General features: G+C 41.4%; 1 protein-coding gene across 5 annotated transcripts in view; it reads right to left on the minus strand.

Annotated features, from left to right (window-relative positions):
- Positions 1 to 8,048: 8,048 nt before the first annotated feature.
- Positions 8,049 to 18,029, minus strand: part of ska1 (spindle and kinetochore associated complex subunit 1) — a 41,630-nt gene continuing 31,649 nt past the window's right edge. For all 5 annotated transcript variants that reach the window (XM_072574342.1, XM_072574359.1, XM_072574350.1 and 2 more), the window contains 2 exons: positions 13,416 to 13,585; positions 8,049 to 10,580 (listed from right to left, as the gene is read on the minus strand). In XM_072574342.1, the coding sequence (XP_072430443.1) occupies positions 10,432 to 10,580; positions 13,416 to 13,585 (319 nt within the window). In that variant the 3' untranslated portion in view covers positions 8,049 to 10,431. The remainder of the gene's footprint in view (positions 10,581 to 13,415; positions 13,586 to 18,029) is intronic.

Consider the following 18,029-nt stretch of genomic DNA (forward strand, 5'->3'; position numbering starts at 1 on the left):
AGGGTATCCTTCTCACATTGTTCCTCTGTCGGTGCTGCTATCAAGCAGTTGTCTACATACTGCAGAAGCGCTGACCCTGGGGTTCGAACAAGAGTCTCCAGACTCCTGCGTAGAGCCTCGTTATATATGGTGGGGGACTCACAGTAACCATGACAAAGTCGTATGAAGGTATACAATTTCCTTTTGAATGAAAAAGCGAACCAGAATTGACTATCTGGGTGCACCAGTCCACTAAAAAAGGCATTTGCTAAATCCACAACAGAGAACCATTTACTGTCTGGTGGAATTTGAGCCAATATAGTATAGGGGTTGGGAACATTTGGGGCGCGTGGGACAATGGCATCATTGACTGCCTGTAGGTCTTGAACAAACCTCCATTTCTCCGGTTCACCGGGAATGTTTGCCTTTTTGACCAGAAAAATGGGGGTTCTCACCGGTGAGTTTTCACAGGGGATGATCACTACAGCCTTTAGGAGGGATTCAAAGACTGGAGTAATTCCTTCGATGGCCTCTGATTTTAATGGGTATTGTGCTCTGCAAGGACGACACTCAGACTTCGGGGTTATTCCTATGGGTTCACAGCCCCGTATGAGCCCCACATCATGTCTGCCCTTTGCCCACAACTCAGTAGGGACCGTTTTTAACTTTGGGTCAGAGACTTCTATCTTAGGGAAATGCCAGGCTACCCTCCTAGGCTTTTCAGAGCTAGCAGGGTTTACCTGAACAATCCTACCTGCCCGAGTTAGCCAATTTAGTCTCTTCCTATAGGTCTTCATATCTGCAATGAACCAGATACCTACATCGTCCTTGAAGATCCAATTTTTTGTTCTTTGTGCCTTTAGCACCCATGGTCCCAAATCCTGCCACCGGACACCTTCACCAGTGACACGTGTGGAGTGGAGATAAGGTCTACTTGTGGTTACAGGTAAGTTCACACTGACTGCATATCTGTGATCACTCCAATAAAATTCACACAACAACAACAGATCTGGTTTAAATCAATCAATCTCCTGAACCACTCCTTCTCATATGGTTAGTCAGGGCCATCGCAGTGTACGTGTGCTGTGCAGTGCAGCATGTCCCCAGCAAGAAAATCAGTGTTAATAGGATTAACATGGTTGCTTGCTTTCAAGGTGAGTGAATTGCTCACTGAACTTATTGCTCTCTGGCTTAATCAACATTAATAGATATACATCAGGGGTCGTGAATCGTATTTTACAGCCTGCCCTGGTAAATCTTCCCTTTGAATTACCTGCAAGCCTGGAGTACTGAGCAAATCCAATACCAGTCTCCCTATGAGATCCCGACCCATCAGATTTAAAGGACAGAATTCCGATAACAAGAATGGGAATTGGAATGTTTCCCCATTACTAGTTTTGCACATTAGGGGTGCGGAAAATCTCTCTCGCACCATGACTCCTGGTGCACCCACTGTGTTCAGGAACCTTCTACTCATTTCATTGTCTAAACTGGCTTAAAGGACTGAGTATGTTGCCTCTGTATTTACCAAAAAGGTAACTGGTGCACCTTCCAAATATAACATACATCGATTTAGACACATCATTGTTACATTGAACATATTGTCCACACTTCGCAATCTCAGAACTCAGTATAGAGGTGGGACATGTCTCAGTGCCCATAAGGTTAGTAGAAGAGACTAGCATAAGCGAGTCTTCGTTGCCAAGCATAAAGGAAAGAGGCTTACCTGTAACTTGTGGGCTGCCCACTTCCACCTCAGCCTTCCCCTGTCAGTCACCCTACTGTTCAGCCTCCAGGGCCGATTGTGGTTGTCTGTGCGGGCACTGTCTCGCCAAGTGGTCCATTGCTCTGCAAACAAAGCACCAGCCAAATCTACCTCTGCTCGCGCCTCTTCCGCGACCCCCTTCCTCTTCAGTGACCTCCACCTCTGCCTCTCTCTTTTCCTGCAGCACCTCCCTCCAACAGCTGGGTGACCATTTGCATCACGGTAAGCTGAGCTTTCTGTGCTTGCTGTCCCATCTTTAGTTTCCACTTATCCTTCTCTTGGGTAAGCAATTTTTCAGCATGTATCGCATGCGGTGCTATCAAATTCAGCCTTCCCATGTCCCAGGTTGTACATGTGTCTTTTCCTTTTTTGCTATTTCATTCTTTATTCCATCGATGGGGCTGTTCCTCAGCTGTGCTTCATATGCTGGTGATTTCTGCCGCTGTTATGTCGTCAGGTGGTCTCAGTCCACTATGGGCGTTATGGACTTCAATGAGGCGTGTAAGGTTTTTGGGACACTGTCTCTCCTTCTCGTTGTTTACACATTGCAATTTTGGTCATATCCATTCACATTGGGAATGCCTGCCTACAAAAGCATTAAAAGTCTCCGATCCCTTCTGCTTGTGGGTCGGTTGATTTGGCATGGATGTTTATGGCTGGCCAGTTATACTTGATTTTGGCGACATCGGCATCCAGTTTTCATCCCAGGAGAAGTCTCATCCCATGTGGCGTGGGACGGAACTCGGTACAGATCTTTGTCACTTCTTCAGCAAACTTATTACCTCCAACCTCACATGGGTCAGGCAGCTGCCCATAGGCACTTTCCAAATCCTTCATGGTCCATGGTTGGTGGACCTGCACTGGGCACCCTTCTGGACCTGCAATTTCAACCATTGGAGCTTGCAGAACTACCTGGTTAGATGATCGTACACCAATACTCTCACTATCTAACTCATCATCCATCATGGGGAGATCACGAGCAGGCCATGAATGCCTTCCCGTCTTGGAATGGCCGTCGTCATTTTGGGGTTCTTGCTTCAATTGGTTGTGGGTACAACTTGCTGTCGGTGATTCAGCAGACTCCGAGGCAGCAGTCACTGACTTGGAATCTCTACCAGGCAGATCTCGTGTGGAGGGGCTGTAGGTCCCAGAGGGCAGTCATCAAGGTCGGGATCTGGAACAGATTTAAGACACTGTACAGCTTCGTTAGGTTGTTTGCTGCACGCGTCTGCATGTGCGCTAGTGTTTGTACGCATATTTGATCTACCTTTTACTTGAGATTTCCTTTCTCAAATACTGAACCCTCTTCCTGCTGTATTTATTCTCTTATAATGAGTCTCTACATAGGATTTCTTAAGTCATGACACTTACCCTGACCCTATTCAATTCGAACCCCAGTGCTGGGGCGATCCACAGATTCCCAGTCCTCTCACACAAAGGGGTCAATTCAGCGCTCGAGATGAAGTGAAAGACCATCAAGGCGCTGGTGCCTGCGACTCCAGGGAATCTTCAGAATCTCACCCAGTCGCGGGATCCCTGATGAGCCCCCAAGTTTACTGTTGTGGAAATTAAACTGACTCGATTCAACTGCTAGCAAGAGCAAAGAAAAAGCTTGGGTTTAGAATTTGCATGCAGTGCCAGTACACTTCGCAAAAATCTCTTGTGTAAGGGAATGAGCATAATTCACATACTCTTCTTATACCATTCTTATCTTGCTCTCAAGGGCAAGGACTGGGAAGATTCGAGTTGTTATTTTCTCATTCCCTTGCCGTGGACATAAATGTCCTTATGTTTTCTCTTAGCTTTTCGCTGAATTCGACTGCTTGCAAGGTCAGGTTGAACGCTTACAAAATTCAACAAAGACAAGCTTAACATGTGGCTGCTTCATATGGGAGGGCTTCAGCTGTGTAGATAATTGGGATGCCTTCTGGGGAAGGTGGGACCTGTCCATGAAGGATGGGTTGCACCTGAACTGGAAGGGGACCAATGTGCTGGGTGGAAGGTTTGCTCGAGTGGTTCAGGAAGGTTTAAACTAGTATGGCAGAGGGGTGGGAACCTGAGCTATATACCAGTGATGAGAGTTGATGGAGATGAGGCAATAGCAAGTGGTAGCGCAGCCAGTGGGAAGGAATTTCAAGGGATTGGTTAAAGTGTGTTTGCTTTAATGCAAGGAGTATCAGGAATAAAAGTGATGAGCTTAGAGCATGGATCAGTACCTGGTGCTATGATGTTGTGGCCATAACAAAGACATGGGTTTCTCAGGGGCAGGAATGGTTGCTGGATGGTCCAGGGTTTAGAACATTTAAAAGGAATTGGGGGGGGGGGGGGGAGGGAGGGAAAAGAGGAGGGGGTGGGGGGAGGGAGGGAAAAGAGGAGGGGGTGTAGCACTGCTAATCAGAGAGGGTATCACAGCTACAGAAGTTACCATTGTCGGGGAGGGTCTGCCTACTGAGTTAGTATGGGTGGAAATTAGGAACACTAAGGGAGAAGTCACCTCATTAGGGGTTTACTACAGGCCCCCCAATAGCAGCAGGGAGATTGAAGAAAGCATAGGTCGGCAGATTTTGGAAAAAAGTTTGAATGTAATAGGGTTGTTGTAATGGGTAACTTTAACTTTCCCAATATTGATTGGAACATCCTTCAAGGAGATGGTTTGGAAGGAGCTGTTTTTGTATGGTGTGTTCAGGAGGGTTTCCTAACTCAGTACATTGACAGGCCGATGAGGGGAGAGGCCATTTTGGATTTGGTGCTCAACAATGAGCCAGGGCAGGTGTCAGATCTTGCGGTGGGAGAGCATTTTGGTGATAGTAACCACAACTGTCTCACATTCTACATAGCTATGGAGAAGGAGAGAAGCAGGCACAATGGGAGGATATTTAATTGGGGAAAAGGAAACTATGATGCTATCAGATGTTAGTTGGGAAGCATAGACTGGGAGCAATTGTTCCATGGAAAGGACATTATAGACATGTGGAGACTGTTTAAGGAACAGTTGTTGTGAGTGATGCATAAATGTGTTCCTCCAAGACAGGCAAGAAGGGGTAAGATAAAGGAACCTTGGATGACGAGAGCAAAGGAGCTTCTCATCAAAAGAAAGAAGGCAGCTTATGTAAGGTGGAGGAAGCAAGGGTCTTGCTCAGCTCTAGTGGATTACAGGCAGGCAAGGAAAGAGCTCAAAAATAGTCTGAGGAGAGCCAGGAGGGGGCATGAAAAAGGCTTGGCAGGAAGGATTAAGGAGATTCCAAAGGCATTTTACACGTATGGGAGGAATAAGAGAATGATCAAAGAAAGAGTAGGGCCAATCAGGGATAGCATTGGGAACTTGTGTATAGGGTCTGAGGAGGTAGGGGAAGCCCTAAATGAGTTTTTTGCTTCTGCCTTTACTAAAGAAAAGGACCTTGTAGTGAATGAAACCATTGAGGAGCAGGTAAGCATGCTGGAACGATAGAGATTGAGGAAGTGGATGTGCTGAAAATTTTGACAAACATTAAGATTGACAAGTTGCCAGGGCCAGACCAGATTTGTCCTTGGCTGCTTTGGGAAGCGAGAAATGTGATTGCTTCGCCGCTTGCGAAGATCTTTGCATCCTCGCTCCCCACCGAGGTCATACCGGAGGACTGGAGGGAGGCAAATGTAATTCCTCTCTTCAAGAAAAGGAAAACCCCCAGCAATTACAGACCAGTCAGTCTCACATCCGTCATCTGCAAGGTTTTTTAGATTAGATTAGATTACTTACAGTGTGGAAACAGGCCCTTCGGCCCAACAAATCCACACCGACCTGCCGAAGCGCAACCCACCCATACCCCTACATTTACCCCTTACCTAACACTACGGGCAATTGAGCATGGCCAATTCACCTGACCTGCACATCTTTGAACTGTGGGAGGAAACTGGAGGAAACCCACGCAGACACGGGGAGAACGTGCAAACTCCACACAATCGCCTGAGGCGGGAATTGAACCCGGGTCTCTGGCGCTGTGGTGTTAGAATTCTGAGGGATAGGATTTATGACCATCTGGAAGAACATGGCTTGATTAAATGCAGTCAGCATGGCTTTGTGAGGGGCAGGTCATGCCTCACAATCTTATAGAGTTCTTTGAGGATGTTACTAGACAAGTTGATGAGGGTCAAGCGGTGGATATGGTGTAAATGGACTTCAGCAAGGCATTTGATAAGGTTCCCCATGGTAGGCTCGTTCAGAAGGTCAGGAGGAATGGGATACAGGGAAATTTAGCTGTCTGGATACAGAATTGGCTGGTCAACAGAAGACAGCGAGTGGTAGTGGAAGGAAAGTATTCTGTCTGGAAATCAGTGGTGAGTGGTGTTCCACAGGGCTGCGTTCTTGGGCCTCTACTGTTTGTAATTTTTAATTAATGACTTGGATGAAGAGATTGAAGGATGGGTCAGCAAGTTTGCAGATGACACAAAGATTGGAGGTGTCATTGACAGTATAGAGGGCTGTTGTAGGATGCAGTTGACATTGACAGGATGCAGAGATGGACTGAGAGGTGATAGATGGAGTTCAACCTGGATAAATGCGAAGTGATGCATTTTGGAAGATCGAACTTGAAAGTTGAGTACAGGATTAAAGACAGGATTCTTGGCAGTGTGGAGGAACAATGGGATCTTGGTGTGTAGGTACATAGATCCCTTAACAACCCTGTCCACTTGGGTGGCAATTTTAAGAAAGCATATGGTGTTTTGGCTTTCATTAACAGGGGGATTAAGTTGAAGAGTCATGAGATCTTGTTGCAGCTCAACAAAAAAACTTTGGTTAGACCGCACTTGGAATACTGTGTCCAGTTCTGGTCACCCTATTATAGGAAAGATGTGGATGCTTTGGAGAGGATTCAGAGGAGGTTTACCAGGGTGCTGCCTGAAATGGAGAGCTTATTTTACGAAGAGAGGTTGACTAAGCTCGGACTTTTTTCATTTGGAAAAAAGGAGGAAGAAAGGGGACCTAATGGAGATGTACAAGATAATGAGAGGCATAGATAGAGTTGATAACCAGAGACTTTTTCACAGGACAGAAATTGTTAACGAGGGATCATAGCTGTTTGGCGGAAAGTATAGAGGGGATGTCAGAGGCGGGTTCTTTACACAGAGTTGAGAGAACATGGAATGCATTACCAGCAGCAGTTGTGGAAGTGAGGTCATTGTGGATATTTAAGAGACTGCTGGACAGGCATATGGTCACAAATTTGAGGGTTCGTACATTAGGTTTACCTTACGTGAGGATCAATGGTCGGCACAACATAGTGGGCTGAAGGGCCTGTTCTGTGCTGTACTGTTCTATGTTCTAAGCTGTCTCCTCGACTGCAGAGCCCAGCAAAAACAGTTTGTAAAGCTCAGCAAAAGTATTAAATTTAGCAAAGCATTATCTTTCAGATTTCACAATAAATGTTAAATTTGTTAATTTGCCATTACAATGACAGAAGTCATGATAAAAACACAAATTTCAAAATTAAGTAAAAAACTTAAGTTAATATGAGACAAAAGTTCAACAAAGTCCATTTAGAGGCTCCTGGTCTCGAAGAAAGCAGATCCATGATGAGAATGACATGAAGGGACAAAAGCCGAAACACTCGGACACCACATCACTAGATCAAAAACCTCTGAAGAAATACTGCCGCCAAGAACACCAGAAAAAAAAATGCTGGGCCATCGGATCGAGAAGTTGGACAGAGGAAGGAAGTTGCAGTCTGGGGTGAAGCTCAATCTTCATTCAGAGGGAGGAGCAGCAGCAGCTGCTCCAGAAGCTCATGGTCTAGTCTGTACAGTAATTGTAACGAAGTCAGCCAGATGGACGTCATCCCCAGCTGACAATATCACTGATGGACCTGTTGATCTAACACTCAGAGCTGACTGTGAAGAGGCTGTACGAAAGTCAAGAGCAGTTCATGTGTAAATAAAGAAAAAGTGATGAGATAACAACCTCTGGAATTATTTCAGTCTGAAATGCTGATTTACTTAGATCTGTACTTTCTGCTCCTTCTTGTTCTGGTCGGTTTAACATTTTCTATACTGACATTTCCTTTTATTGCCTAATCACTAAACTTCAATTTACCACATCTTGCCAAATTTGATTCCTCGCCCCAACTATTTTGTTTAAAACCCTCTATACTTGGTAGGGCCAAGCATCCGCTTGGGCCCTCATACATAAAAACAGAAGTTAACAGAATAATTACTTCAGAATGGCACATCTATTAAAATAACAGAAAGTAAGATTTCAGAAGAATGAATGTAGCATTGGCACACAGTTACGCCTTGAAGCCATAAACAGAGGATTGAAAACACCAGGTAGTAATGTTAAATAATGCACACTGCAATTTTATTTGCTTTTTTTTTCATAAAGCTTCACAGACCACAGATTATTAATTAACTGAAATAAGGCGTGGAAAATATTTTGACAACCATAGCTTCAGTAATGTAAGTTATCTAGCAAGAAGCAAAGGAAAACGTAAACATTTACTTGACATCTACAGTGTATTAGCCAGAACCTCAATACCTTGTCCATCTTACTACACCATGGTCTACCAGCACAGTGCATTGCAACAATACCATTTTGTCAAATTTTTATAAAATGGAGGTTGATCTCAATGCTCAAAATGAGAAAATAAATAGGTTGATAACAGCAGTAATGAAAAAACAATGACATGAAAATCAGCAAGGGCAATTTATAAAATATATTCATAGAATAGAAATCCTAAAGTGTGGGTTGAATGGCCTGCTTCCACCAAGTCTATACCAACCATCCAAAAGAGCATCCTACCCAGACCCAACCCCTCTACCCTATCTCCGTAACCCCACATTTACCATGGCTAACCCACCCAGCCTGCACATCCCTGGATATTGTAGGCAATTTAGCATGGCCAATCCACCTAACCTACACATCTTTGAACTGAGGGAGGAAACTCACACAGACACACTGAGAATGTGCAAGCTCCACACAGTGACCAGAGTGTGGAATCAAACCCAGATCCCTGGTGCTGAGAGGCAGAAGTGCTAACCACTCAACCACCAATGGATCATCAATTATTGCTACGAATTACTAAAATTTTAATAGCTAAATTAGGTAAGAAACCTAATTGCATTAATATTTGTAGATAGGAAAATTTATTTCAAATAAAGAGCATTATTAAAACTTGAAAGTTTAATTTGCATGAGCTGTCAATTTCAAAATCATAATTTTTACAAGAGCCAAGTTGAAAGCTATTATACTCATCCAGTTGCAGTGATTAAAATAACACATTGGATTACTTGAATGCTTTGCATAAAAGCCAATTGACAGGGAGGACTCGATAGCAGTAATAAAGTTGCTAATTGATTGGAGATGATGATGATGATGTCAGACAAAAAAAAAATCAGCATGTCTATTACAGGCATAAAATTTTCCCTCAACAAATAGGTAATCGGTGCATCCAATGGCAATTATTAGGAAAATCTTCCCATTAATGATGGCAAATCGTTACACATCACTATCCTTTCCTGAAGTAAAGAACCCAGCTGGGAGAGCACTGTTGCTTTGCATCAGCTTCATTTGGTTATACTTGCCTGAAACTTACTTTTTTGCATGACCCTGAGCTGTGAGCTAATCACCATTCATGTCCAAAACTGGCTTTTGGTCACCCACCCAAATCTTTCCTTTGTAGCATTGCATCCACCACTTGATTTTGTTTTTTTTTCCCCATCTAGTCTGAAGCACTTGTGATATGCACTTTATGATATTTTCCATGTTGAAAGTCATATGTAAACAACTGCATTGTCCTGCATTAGGATTTTTAGAAGTTGCTGCTGATGGATTGACAGGGAGTTATTTTCAGAGATCAGCTAGTCGAAATACATCAAGAATTTAGTGAATTAGTAGATTGGGCAGTATAACAGCTGAAAAAACAAGTTACAAAATGTTAAGAGTAAAAAAAATTATATTACTGAACACAAATTTTAAGCACAGTAGACCAAAAGACATTTTAGACAGGACTAATTTAGAAAATCATGTCAAATACTATTGATTTTGCTGAAATCTTCGAATAACATTAAACAGCACAGATCCACCAAAAGTACACACAATAATTCAATAGACTTCCACAATTGAGCTGTGTGCTAGACTTGGGTCAAAATGCAGAGGATCAAACATCTGATTACCCTTAGAGTACGAATTCATTCAAAAGTCGTCATTTTAAACATGGTGATATATATTCAAATATCTGCACAGTGATATCAGGAGACGGTTCATGCGTGATTCAGTCGGACATTTTCTTGTTCCTTCTCTTGCTCCTTCTCACCCAGCCCAAAAGGAGGTTTAGGATTTACATCATTTGCAGATTGTATCAAGTGATTCAGAGTACTTTAAAATGAGCAGAATTAAATTTTAAAAAGTGCTGAGATAACATGATTTCAACAGTTCCTAGACTCTCTCCCAGTACATATCTAACTGCAAAGAATAAAGGTGTGAATTTGTGATGTCACAGGCATGTAGTAGCAGAAAAATATACTTTAAAAAATGTAAATATTATAGTATTAATCTCAAAAGGTTACCAATCCTCAGATGAAGACCATATTATGATAATAGGAGAGAGAGTAAATAAGGCATATATAATTCCCTTTTGTAAAAGTAACTAGCACAGTTATCTTTGAGACATTAGGATTTATGTGGCTTAAGAATACCGAAACAATTTACAATTGCCTTAAAGTAACAAGTAGCGCACATGATGACTCCCACGGACTTCCCGCAATCGGTGGCAATGTCGCAGAATATTTAAGATTACGTGAAATTTCTTGTCAACCTTAAGGTGTGAGAAATCCTTTATATCAGCTTCTACAAAGAAATATTGACCTGCAGAAGATAAACAGAGAGAAATTATATATTTATAGATAATTGCTCTGGCTCCAGAGAGAGTGTACAGAAAGCTATAATTGACATAGATAATTAATCCATCATAAGCAGGCACTTGAAAACGTAGCCTCAACGATAATTATCTTTTCCTAGAACAACTTGGAAATTAGATAGCTTGCTTGCATTTGTACAGCCAGTTTAAAAGTTTAGCTCAGGATAGCCCAAATAGATTTCAAACTTAATTTCAGTTTTTGAAAAAAGACAAACTTTTGCATGTGTCTGCTTAGCTTAACTGTTTGGCTGAGAGGATTAAGTTCAAGCCTCAGTTCAAGACTTCAGCATGATCTGGTGTATTTCATCATGCGTTTCCACACTGAATTCCATTTGCAGCTACTCTGTGCACCTGATCAGCCCTTTGACAGTCACCTGAAGTTTATGGCAGTCATCGACACGGTTTATCATCTTACCAATCTTTGCATCATCCTTCTTTCCATTCATCATAGCTCCTACATTCGAGTCCAAAGCATTAAGTATACGCCTCAAAAGCAGAGACCCAAGCATCAAGCCCTGCAGAACCCCACTGGAAACAGATCTTCAGTAAAAAGAAATATCCCTCTACAATCACCCTCTGCTGGATGCCTCTTAACCAAAATGGGACCTAACATGCCACTCTGCTTTAAATTCCATGGGTTCTTACTTTCTTGAACAGTCTGCCAAGAGGGATCACATCAAAATTCTTCTGTTATCTTCTCAAAGAATTCAAATGAAATTTGACAAACGTGACAGTCACTTAACAAATCTATGCTGACTATGCCAGAATAATCTGTCTCTCCAAGTGGAGATTTATTCTGTCCATCAGAAAGCTTAGACTGACTGCCCTATGGTTTCTTGGTTTGTCCCTTACTCCCTTTATTTTTGAAAATAATGTGGCACCTAGCAACCTTCCAGTTGTTTGGCACCTCACTGGGTGGTCATGGAAAATTTTTTGCTCGGCCCTCTGATAGCTCCTTCCTGCCTCCCTCTACAGCCTGCAATACTTCCTATTTGGACCTGCAGATTTATCTGCTTTTAAAGTTACTAAACACAAAATTATATTTTTTTTCTCCCCCCAATATTTGAGTTTTCCACACTGACATCTATATTTGGAACATCCTTTTCTATTGTAATACTCAAAGTATTAATTCATCCCTGTTTTCATATTTTCTAGGTCCATACATAAATTCTCTCTATAGCTCCTAATGGGTCCTACTGTTTCCCTACTTATTCTCTTGTACTTCTATATTGAAAAAAAAAAGCACTTTGGCTTTTCCTTTATTCTATGTGCAAATACTCTCATGCACACACTCTGCCTTCCTAATTTTCTTGTAAAAACACACCCTGCTCTTTTAAAATACTCATCTCCATATTGAGCTTTTATTGAGCCCTTTGGTACCTACTACTGACGGATCTTTTCTTTATCCTAACCTTTGTGTTCCTTGATCCTAGGCTTCTCTGGTCTTGTCCCAAACTTCATCCATACATTAGTAAACACATTTGCCCTGCATTCTTATTACTTCCTCCTTGAATAACTCCCACTGCTCTGACAGTTGTATCTGCAAATCACTGCTCCCAGTCCACTTGGGCCAAATCGTAACTTATTTTAGTACAATTAGTCTTTCCCCAGTTTATTCTTGGCCCATCCTTCTCTTATTCCATAACTACTCCAAACCTTCAGTGAGTAATTGCTACAGTTAAGAGTTCTTTGAGCAGAGGGGTATCTGGTTCTCACAATATTCAAAGTTACTACACTAAAGAAACAATGGGTGTTGGAAATGAGAAATAATCCAACACATCTGGCAACACCTGTGGAAAGTCTGATATGACTTGTCTTCAGACTTGTCTTTCTATTCTGATTTTTTTTAAAAAAGAAACTTGTGCAATGTCACTGAGCTGGTGACATCTTAAACAGCCCTCATTGCTCGTACAATCAGTTCTTCTATATGGTAATGGTTGCATTCTTGTAATTGCATTACAGCCAACACATGTTTTAAAATTTTGCACTTTACAAATAGCGTCCCCAATTCATCAATCATGTTAGTGAATTTGCATTGAAGAAACATGCGTTATAGGAGAACAACCTGTAGTATAAAGCCATAAAGTGATGAAAAATCAACACAGCAAATGTGACAGCGTTTGTGGAAACAGAGTTTCGAAGACATGTCAGATCAGACTCAAGATTCTATTCTCTTTCCACATATGCTGCCAAACTTGCTATATTATTTCACTAATCTGCCACCTTACTTGATCTAGCCTACATGTGGCTCCAGGTCCTCAACAATGTGGTTGACTTTCAACGGTCCTCTAAAATGGCCTAGCAAGTTACATGGTCTAAGCACAATTAGAGATGGGCAATAAAATCTGGTCTTGGTAGTGATGTTCATATCTTATGAATGAATAAAAAACAAACAAGGCCAGGATGGACGACTAAACATGGATACACTGTGCACTTTCTTTCTACTAGCCAAATAAAGTTACTTAAACACTCCCAACTATTGTTCATTGTGAAGAATTATCATCATAATGGATTAGGAACAAGAATGCAGTGTTAGCTGACACTTCAGTTCAAATGCTCACATTAAGATGGAAATGGTTTATATTTCGATTGCCTGAAATGAATATCTCTGGAAGCTCAGCTGAGACTAACGCTCATTTACATTATAACCTTCATTGAAGAGATGGTTCTCTTTCACATTTTTAAAAAAAAAAGAATGGTAGTGATGTAAGACACGACACAAATTAAAAAGTTTAAAGAACATATTGATTCATCTTGATTTTGTGTCTTATTCTTATTTGTACCTTTGGTTTCCTTGGTTTCTTGTTCTTTAAAAGCATGATATTGGTTACGAGTAGTATTCGACATTGATTTCATTGGCTGGTTTAGGATCTTGTACTTGGCTTTCACAGTAGCATTAATCTCCTTAATCACAGCATTGATCTGATCATAGGTCATTCGCCCTTTCATATATCTAGAATGCCAATAAAGTCACTGTCAAATGGGAACTGAGGTGATAAAATACATGTTCCAAAATGATTAAATGACGAATAAAATAGGAATTTCTAAAGATTACAAGATGTAAACGATAACAAGACATTCTTTAGGAATTGCAAATCAAAAGCAGAAACATACAAAACATACTACTGTGAATGATGTTCCAAACAGATCCAAATTTTTCTCCAAGATCCAAGGGAGAACAAATCAGTACATTGATCTTAGCCTCTAATCAATGCTGCTCAGAATGTGCCTAGAATGATAATATTTTGAGATCTTTTAACGAAAGCTTAAAAATATAGGCTTCCAATGCAACTAAAAACATCATAATTTTAAATCTATATCAGGATTTAGGACCAGCATGTTCCTGCCAGGATGAAAGATTCAAGATAGCAAGATTCAGGAACCCAGGATGACAAGAGATATTGCAAGTTTAAGCAAAAAAAGGGAAAAAAAAAAAAGAGGCAAACTTAAAAGTTTAGGAAATGGAAATCAGACAGTCCTGAACTAGGAGGGCTAAATTGGGGCATGGAATGTCCTTGGCAAGTAAGATTAAGGAGATTCCCAAGGCATTGTGTGTGTATATTGGAGTAAGAGGGTAGCTGGAGAAAGGGTAACTCCATCCAAGGACAAGAGAACAAATTTATGCATGGAGCCAGAGGAACTGCATGAGATCCTTAATGAACACTTCACATTAGTATTCACTAAGGAGGACATGGATGGTCATAAAATTTGGGAAGGCCATGTTGATTTCTAGGGCATGTTGCTATTGAAGAGGAGGTGGTGTTGGGGGTCTTAAAACATTAAGTTAAGTACTCAGGGCATGATGGGATTGGTTCCTGGATACTGAAGGAAGCAAAGGAAGAGAGATTGCTGGGATGTTGGAAGAGATCTTTAGAGAATTGTATAATTTTACATTAGAGAAGGAGGAGGCCACTCAACCCATGTGTCTGTATTTGATCCTGAAAAGAGATCTACCCAGTTAGTCCCACTCTCCAAAATGTGTGGTGCTGGAAAAGCACAGCACATCAGACAGCATCTGAGGAGCAGGAGAGTTAACATTTCCAGCATGAGCTCTTCATCACTTTCCTGATGAAGAGCCCATGCTCAAAACATCGACTCTTCAGCTCCTTGGATGCTGCTTAACCAGCTGTGCTTTTCCAGCACCACACTTTTTGACTCCGATCTCCAGCATTTGCAGTCCTCACTTTCTCCTTGTCCCACTCTCCAGCCCTATTTCCACAGTCCTCTAACTTCATCACTTTCAAATATATATCTATCGAGTTCACTTTTCAAACCTCCTATGAAATCCACCTCCACCACTCACCCAGGCACATTCCAAATCCTAACTATGCAAATCATCTCAATCCTAGCTCTCTCACTGACAATTTTGAATTGGGGACCCCTAGGTACTGACATACTGAAACAAAATATCTTTCTTTACCCTGTCAAAATTGTTCATAATTTTAAAATACCTCAAAAAGTTAGTTATTCTCCTTGGAGCAACGAAAGTTAAGAAGTCTAATACCCCTAATCGTTGCTTGTATTGAAAGGAAGTTCTGTTTAAAAAAAAACATTTATCTGTTTTTGTGATAGAGCAGGTCATAGAAGACTGGAAAATAGCCAAATGTTGTTCCTTCATTTAGGGACAACAGGGATGATCCAGGAAATTATAGGCCAATGAGCCTTACATCAGGTTGGGAAATTAGAGAAGATTCTTGGGGACAAGACTTACTCACATTTGGCAAAGAATTAACTTATTAGGAACAGTCAGCATGGTTTTGTACAGGGATCTTGTTTCACAAATTTGATTTGAGTTTTTTGAGGAAGTGACGAAGATAATGGAGGAGGGTAATGCAATTTATGTGGTCCATATGGACTTAAATTTAAGAGGCATTTGGACTGACACATGAATAGGCAGGGAAATAGAGATCATGTGTGGGTAGATGCAATTATTTTAGAATGCAATCATAGAATAATGGGTTCCAGAAGAAGCCATTCTGCATTCAACAAAGTACCTATTGGTAGACTGACCCAGAAGCTGAGATTTGGATGAAAGTGTAAATGGCCTGATTAGTAAACTTTCAAGTAACTCAATAATTGGTAGAGGTGGTTAGTGAGGAAAGTTGTGAGGAAAGATACAACAGGATATCAATCAGTTGGAAAGGTGGAGAAATGGCAGATCAAGTTTAATCTGGACAAGTGATGCCAAAAGAAAGAAGAAAACATACAGTAAACAGGACCTTTAAAAACATTGATATACGAAGGGATCATGGGGTGAAAGTCCATAGCTTCTTGGACTTGGTAATATAAGTGGATAAGGTGGTAAAGAAGCCGCACATCATGCTTACCTTCATTGGTCAGGACATAGAGTACAAAAGTTGACAAGTCATGCTGCATGTGCATAAAACTTTAGTTGGGCTACAAATGGAATACTGTGTGCAATTCTGGTCGCCACACTATAGGCAGGATCTGGAGGCTTTGGAGTAAAATAAGCTTATCGAGATGCTGTGTGGATTGGACTGTATCAGTTATAAAGGAGAGGTTGGACAAACCTGGACTGTTTTCACTACAGCGTCAAAGGCTGAAGGACATCCTGATAGAAGTATACACGATTATGAAGTGGATAGCCAGAGTCTCTTTCCCAAGGTGAAAATATCAAATACTAGGGAGTATAGGTTTAAGGTGATAAGGGAGACGTTTAAAAGAGGAGGAATTGTGCAAGGCAAATCTTTTTTAAATATTGGTATGCTTTCCTTTATTGGTCAGAGTATTGAGTACAGGAGTTTGGAGGTATTGTTGCGGCTGTACAGGACATTGGTTTGGCCACTATTGGGATATTGCGTGCAATTCTGGTCTCCTTCCTATTGGAAAGATGTTGTGAAACCTTGAAAGGGTTCAGAAAAGATTTACAAGGATGTTGCCAGGTTTGGAGGATCTGAGCTACAGGGAGAGGCTGAACAAGCTGGGGCTGTTTTCCCTGGACTGTCGGAGGCTGAGGGGTGACCTTATAGAGGTTTACAAAATTTGAGGGGCATGGATAGTATAAATAGACAAAGTCTTTTCCCTGGGGTCAGGGAGTCCAGAATTAGATAAGTGGATAAGGGCAAGAGGGGAAAGATATAAAAGAGACCCAAGGGGCAACTTTTTCACGCAGAGGGTGGTAAGTGTATGGAATGAGCTGCCAGAGGATGTGGTGGAGGCTGGTGCAATTGCAACAATTAAGAGGCATTTGGATGAGTATATGAATAGGAAGGGTTTGGAGGGATATGGGCCAGGTGTTGGCAGGTGGGACTAGATTGGGTTAGGATATCTGGTCAGCATGGACAAGTTGGACAGAAAAGTCAGTTTCCATGCTGTACATCTCTATGACTCTATCATGTGCGGGCAAATAGGATTAGTTCAGAATGGCATCATAGAAGAATGGCGCCAAGGGGAAGCCACTCTGCCCACTGATTGTACATCTGTGCTCTGTAGAACAATACTGCAAGTTCCTTTCTCCCAATCTATATCCAATGTCAACAATCACTAAATAAAGCAAAGTTAATCTTGAGTCCAACTTGACTTCTATTCACTAAAATGTGTGCCAAGGTTTAGCAAAGTCAGAGAAATGGATTGTCAAGTGGAGTCTGATTGCTAGAGGCATTGGCATAGAGAATGTACTTACTAATGATGATTGGCAGTGAACAATCATGGCTCATTGTCTTGAAATATGAATTAGTGAATGGCTGTCACCTATTTTGTCAAGTTCTGCAAATTAATATGGAGTAGAGAGGGGTCTCTGAATGCAATTCTATGCAGCTTATAAATTTAAAAACTCCAACATATGAATACTTCCACGCACTTAAGAATAGCTAAGTAATTTTTGCATGCAATGTTCCAACTTACGTACAAATCCATGCAGTGTACTTGGACTTTCCAGACTAACTAACGCGGAAGCTAAAACTCAGGGTAAGGGAAAACATGGTACAGATAGAACATTGGCCAGCTAACAGAAGCAGAAGGTAGATCTCTATCAGGTCGCCCTTCAGCTTCCACCTTTCCAGTGAAAACAAATTTCAGTTTATCCAACCTCTCCTCAAAACTAAAACCCTCCAGATCAGACAACATTCTGGTAAACTTTCTCTGTACCCTCTCCAAAACGTCTGGTATTGTGGAGACCAGAAACGCATGCAAGATTCCAAATGTGGGCTAATTAAAGGTTTGTAAAGCTGTAACAAAACTTGCCACCTTTTAGATTTGATGCCTGGTCGATGAAGAGAAGCATCCTGTATCCACCTGTGTTGTTACATTTAGGGGCTTTCATTATCAAAATGCAATTCAAATTTATGTCTCTACTTATTGTAGTCTGAGAGGATGAGTCATTTCCAAACTGTTAATACAAAAGACTCTAGCAATACATCACTCAATTTGTAGGGGAA

Source organism: Chiloscyllium punctatum, chromosome 1, assembly GCF_047496795.1.
Source record: "Chiloscyllium punctatum isolate Juve2018m chromosome 1, sChiPun1.3, whole genome shotgun sequence".
Lineage (NCBI taxonomy): Eukaryota > Metazoa > Chordata > Chondrichthyes > Orectolobiformes > Hemiscylliidae > Chiloscyllium > Chiloscyllium punctatum.